The 6,000-nt window shown below is 37.4% G+C and overlaps 2 protein-coding genes across 2 annotated transcripts; one reads left to right on the top strand and one right to left on the bottom strand.

Annotated features, from left to right (window-relative positions):
• Positions 1–1,871: 1,871 nt before the first annotated feature.
• Positions 1,872–3,328, top strand: LOC143537234 (uncharacterized). Its single transcript, XM_077031049.1, has 3 exons — positions 1,872–2,192; positions 2,295–2,645; positions 2,966–3,328. The coding sequence occupies exons 1-3, from the start codon at positions 1,872–1,874 to the stop codon at positions 3,326–3,328; spliced, it is 1,035 nt and encodes a 344-aa protein (XP_076887164.1).
• Positions 3,329–4,017: 689 nt separating this feature from the next.
• LOC143537233 (serine carboxypeptidase-like 48) lies at positions 4,018–5,225 on the bottom strand. The gene is made up of 4 exons (XM_077031048.1): positions 4,918–5,225; positions 4,670–4,838; positions 4,454–4,573; positions 4,018–4,050 (listed from the first exon to the last, which is right to left on the bottom strand). Exons 1-4 carry the CDS (start codon positions 5,223–5,225, stop codon positions 4,018–4,020), a joined length of 630 nt encoding a protein of 209 aa, XP_076887163.1.
• Positions 5,226–6,000: the final 775 nt, after the last annotated feature.

Here is a 6,000-nt window from a genome sequence, read left to right as displayed (position 1 = left end):
TCCATGTTAGAGACGAATTATTGATCAAATGGAACGGACCGTTTTCTATAAAAAGTGCTATTGCACTGCTGCAACCTGGTCCTCCAGTCAACCATAGAACCAGAGGATCATCCTTCTTGTTTCGTGACTGAAAATAGTAGTAAAACATTCTGCAAACATAGTTAGAATATAGTTAAGAGTCTGATTTTTTAATAGCAATTTTTTCATATTTGGTGGCAACAAAAATACCTTGCACCAATAGTTTTATTAAGTTTAACATATCCAGCCAAATGAGCAAGATTTTGAATAGTAGCACCTGGTTCGCCAAGGACAGTGAGTCTTAACGGTTTCTCTACGATTCTGGAATTTGAAATGCTGACAGAATCGGACGCGCTTGGTTTAAATATGTTAGCATCTGGTTTAGGGTGTAGGTTTAACGCCTTCATATTGAATACAAATTCTGTTTCTGTATGCTGTGAACTTGCAGAAGGATTACGCGTTTGGGATTTAGCAAATATGAAGGGCAAATGACCAATGAGGGCAACGAGAAACATGTAATTTATAACTTGGGCCATTATGATTGTTTTGCTATCTGCTTCAGGATACGAGTTTTAGGGATTTATAGACTGTTTAAATACATGTATCACTACAGAAATGATGTCGATTTTAGTACACCTAACGAGAGTGATGGCATGTAGTTTATCTTTTATGTGAAGTTTTATAGTTGATAGATCTTGTTGTTTTACAAGTGTAAACTGCTAGAAATAGTCCCACATTTTTGTTGTGTGTCGCTCTCGATGAACAATTGAGTAGATCTTTTGAGGAAATCTTGGATTTTGTTATCTCTAAAGGCTATAGTTATTATGCTTGAATTAATGGTTTCTGTTGGAGTTAATTCCCGAACCGAGTTATGGGTCGGGAAGGTGGGGCCGGTTCGAGTCAATGGATCGATCTCATTAATTATTTAATTATTGCAGTTAGAGATAATTATCTATTTTATTTATTAGATAGAGATGGAATTTTATTTAATAGATAATTAGGAGTTTGTGTTTTACTCTAATTGTAATCGAGCCTCTATATAAACCCAAAGAATTCATGTAAGGGTTGAGAGAGAATTGATCAAGTTTTGAGTTATTTTCTTGATTAATAAAATTGGTGAGTTGTGTCAAATATATTCTCGTGTTTAATTTGATCCGGGCCTTTAATTGGCATCAGAGCAAGGAAAGCATAACCTCAAGACCGCAAGGGGAGCAGACCAAGAATAACCGGGTTTGTGTTCGAGCAGCGAGACTAGGGGTGAAGTGTTGCTGATCGAACAGAAGGAATTGTTCGGTTCAAATTCAACTGAACAAGATAAGCAGGAGGGTGATTCAAAGGGACCGAGTATACCTTCTGTTAAACGTGTTCAGAAAGTTCAAAAACTCAAGCCGCCGCCGTTGATCGTCGTTGTTGTAATCGGGGTTCTCGTCACGTGTTCTGCTTGGTGATTAAACAAGAAACTGGTTTAGTCCTGCTACTGAACAAAGAGAACGTGAACAAGGAAGGAGAGTGGTTTGTTTTCTTTTTGGAATTGGTTTGCAATTTAAGGAGAAAAGAAGTTCTCTTTTGGTTACTGGTTGTTAGGTGATAAAGTCAAAAGATATTTGATTTGTTTTTGGATAATTCAAGTTTACACAGGTTTCGAAAAATACATAATATTTTGTTGCAAATATATTCTTTTGCACAAGATTTGTTTTTTCTTCAAGTGGTATTGTGATTGGGGTGTTTGCGAGCAAACGAGTTCAATTTTGAAAGTGGTTCGGGACTGATTTGTTTGTGTTTGTTCCAACGGACTGGAGCAAGGGAGTTCGACACCGTTAAAAGTTTACCAACGGAAGAGAAAAAAGACGTCAATGGCAGATGCCGGAGAAAGACCGATAATCCCACCCAAAGCGAACGGGGGGATATCAGTGCAGGTTACAAAGTTGAACGGAATAAATTACATCACATGGGCGATTGTGATGGAAGCGATTTTGGACGATCAAGGATTATGGGAAGTCGTTCAACCGGAAGAGGGCGCTGCTATTGATGCGAAGAAGAATAAAACGACAAGGTCGTTTTTGTTCCAAGTTATGGAAGGTAATATTCTTCTTCAGGTTGCTCAATACAAGAATGCTCGAGAAATATGGGCGGCTTTGAAGGCACAGTTTGTTGGGGCCGAGCTAGTCCAAAAGGCTCGACTCCTAACGTTGAAAAGTGAATTTGAGAAACTCAAGATGGCGGAAGATGAGACTGTTGATCAGTTTGCGGGAAAAATAACCGGTATGGTTTCAAAGGCAACGGGTCTTGGTCATGTATTCGAGCATGATGTTTTGGTGAAGAAGTTACTCGACGCAGTTCCAGACAAATACTTCAACCTGGTAGCCTCAATCGAGCAAACTGTTGATCTCGATAGTATGAGGTTTGAAGATGCTGTAGGAAGACTTAAAGCGTTTGAGGAACGTTTACGAGGAAGAGAGCGTGCTTCTGAGTCTCAAAGTCGATTACTTTTCAATCGATCAGAAGGTAGTTACAAAGGTAAATCGTATGATCACTCCTGTAACCGAGGTAAATGTGGGTCGAGTTTATTGGAACGTGGAAGAGGCCAGGATACCGGAGGACAAGGATCGTACCAAACCGAAGGACGGGTAAGAGAAAGGAAAGACCGCTCCCAGATTAAATGTTTTCGGTGTGACGAGATGGGACACTTTGCGTCCTCATGTCCGGAACGGAGACGAGAAAATCAGGAAGCAAATCTCACTAAAACGAATGAACCAGCCGATCGTGATCTGGCAGGTTATTTAATCTTCATGAGACAGTTTACTTAAACGAAGAACGAGTTAACCCGAAATGGCTAGAAACCGAGAAAGTGGAAAAGGACACTTGGTATCTCAACAACGGAGCGTCGAACCACATGACAGGTAAACGGTCGTATTTTTTTGAACTCAACAAAATTATAACGGGTAAGGTAAAATTCGGGGATGGGTCATGTGTTGATATATGCGGTAAAGGAAAGATTTTGTTAAAATCGAAAACCGGAGGTGATCGGGTTTTATCCGATGTTTATTTTATACCAAGTTTGAAAGATAATATATTAAGTCTCGGTCAAGCAACGGGGAACGGGTGTAATGTTCATATGAAGGAAGATTATTTGCTCTTGTACGATGACGAGGGTAAACTTATGATGAAGGCGTTTCGAATGAGAAGCCGGTTATACACGATTAAATTAACCTTGGGAGTTCCGGGTTATGTTAAGAAATCCACGTCGATTCAAATTAAGTTAAACGATTTGGGAACAAAAGGGGATCAAGGAAAACTGCTGTTCACTTGATTACATGACAAGAATCGCAACCAAAGGAGCGGTTATGCGAGCTCATGCGGCCGAGGGAATGGTCGGGGACAAGGTCATAAAGGAGGTCGAGTTCGGGAGAGCCGAAAGAACAAAGTCATGGATCAAGAGAAGTTCCAAGAAGTGAAGACCAAGATGATGAGGACCAGTATGGTTGTGAAAGCCGAGAAGGTCAAGATCATGGGTCAACTTAAACAGAACAAAAGAGACACGCTCGAGGTTAAAGGTTCGCCTATTCCGGTTCGGAAATTAAGGGGTTGATTGTTGGAGTTAATTCCCGAACCGAGTTATGGGTCGGGAAGGTGGGGCCGGTTCGAGTCAATGGATCGATCTCATTAATTATTTAATTATTGCAGTTAGAGATAATTATCTATTTTATTTATTAGATAGAGATGGAATTTTATTTAATAGATAATTAGGAGTTTGTGTTTTACTCTAATTGTAATCGAGCCTCTATATAAACCCAAAGAATTCATGTAAGGGTTGAGAGAGAATTGATCAAGTTTTGAGTTATTTTCTTGATTAATAAAATTGGTGAGTTGTGTCAAATATATTCTCGTGTTTAATTCGATCCGGGCCTTTAGTTTCTTCTTTTATTATAATGCTTGTTCTCCGTTAAAGAATGCTCCCAGAAACTGGTCCTTCTGTACTATGTTTCTCTATCTCATTACTTAATTTGTTAACTTTAGCTCTGTTACTATTGCCTTTAAAAAAAAATTTGTTATTTGTCAAATGTGCTTACAAAAAATATGTTACTTTAAGAATATTCTAGTTATTTTTAATGGTTTACAATTACCACTAATTTGTTAACTAGTCACATTTAACGACTTCCTACTAGTTAATAGGATTGATTGTGATTAATGAACCTGAAGCCCCGAGAAGATTGTTTTTTCTCATAATAGTTTTCAAAACTAAAATTTTTTAGTAATCAGTTAAAACAACACAGAAACTAAAACCAACCATAAATTTCCTACGGAGACGATCTTACTCCTGATTACTACAATTATTTTTTATTGGACAAAGACATCCACAACGATACATTAGACAACCGACTAAGCTTCTATATATTTGAGGGTTTCAAATTTTAAGTAATTTCAATTTACGGACCTGCATGAAATCATAAAGATCATCACTCACGCCCTTTTGATCACGTCGCAAATCTTTATCACTAGAACTGTAACTGAAACCAGTTCCGGTAGGTTGGTCAATGAATATAATATTGGAAACCTGTCATATATACCAATAGGAAGTTGAAATAATACTGTTACATGTTGATTCAATGTTCATAATATATATAAAGTTATGCATAAGTGTATAATAGACCTTATCCCAACCAAAATCATTCCATGTTAGAGACGAATTATTGATCAAATGGAACGGACCGTTTTCTATAAAAAGTGCTATTGCACCGCTACAACCTGGTCCTCCAGTCAACCATAGAACAAGAGGATCGTCCTTCTTGGTTCGTGACTGAAAAAAGTAGTAAAAAATTCTGCAAACATAGTAAAAATATAGTTATAGTCTGGTTTTTTAATAGCAATTTTTGCATATTGTGGTGATAACAAAAATACCTTGCACCAATAGTTTTATTAAGTTTAACATATCCAGCCAAATGAGCAAGATTTTGAATAGTGGCACCTGGTTCACCAAGGACAGTGAGTCTTAACGGTTTCTCAACGACTCTGGAATTTGAAATGCTGATAGAATCGGAAGCGTTTGGTTTAAATATGTTGGCATCTAGTTTTGGGTGCAGGTTTAATGCCTTAATATTGAATGCAAATTCTGTTTCTATATGCTGTGAAGTTGAAGAAGGATCACGCGTTTGCGATTTAGCAAATGTGAAGGCAAACAGAAACATGCAATAAATAACTTGGGCCATTGAGGTTGTTTAGTGTTGCTTTGCTATTTGCTTCCGGATATGAGTTTTAGGGATATACAGACGGTTTAAATATACGCATTACTACACAAAACATGTCGATATTAGTACCTAATGAGAGTGATGGCATGTAGTTTATCTTCTAGGTGAAGTTTTATAGTTAATCGATCATGCTGTTTTACGAGTAACATGAAAATGAAAATGCATGATCCAACAAGTGTAAACTGCTATAAATAGTACACACTTTTGTTGTGTGTCGCTCTCGATGAACGATTGGGTAGATCTGTTTAGGAAATCTTGGACTTGTTTATCTCAAAAAGGCTATAGTTCTTAAGCTTGAATAAGTGGTTTCTTATTTTATCAGGGTGCTTACTTGTTCTCCTTTAAAGAATGCTACCAGAAACAGGCTTTTCAGTATTATGTTTAAAGAATACTACTGCCTTCCAAAAGATGATTTGTTATTTGTCAAAATGTGCTTACAAAAATGTGCTATTTCAAGAATAGTCTAGTTATTTTAAATATAATCAATTATGAGGTTTTATGTGTACTTTTAATGTGTATATATATATATATATGAACCCTCGGGTGGGCAAAAATGAAATTGCACTAATTTAGACGTTATTTTACTAATCTCGTGGAAATAACGTTCAAAGTGGCGGAAGGTTAATCTGGCATTATGTGGTGGCGTTGATAGCCGAAAGACAAGGGTACATGCACCATTTTGTGGCCTTGACCCATCTATAGCTCCCTGTATATTCACATAAACATTATTCATGTT

This window comes from Bidens hawaiensis, unplaced genomic scaffold (assembly GCF_021521415.1).
Source record: "Bidens hawaiensis isolate Kalapana, Puna unplaced genomic scaffold, B.hawaiensis_p1.1 tig00011151_1, whole genome shotgun sequence".
Taxonomy (NCBI): domain Eukaryota; kingdom Viridiplantae; phylum Streptophyta; class Magnoliopsida; order Asterales; family Asteraceae; genus Bidens; species Bidens hawaiensis.
Note: the sequence above shows the minus strand (reverse complement) of the source record. Positions and strands in the feature narration are given on the sequence as shown.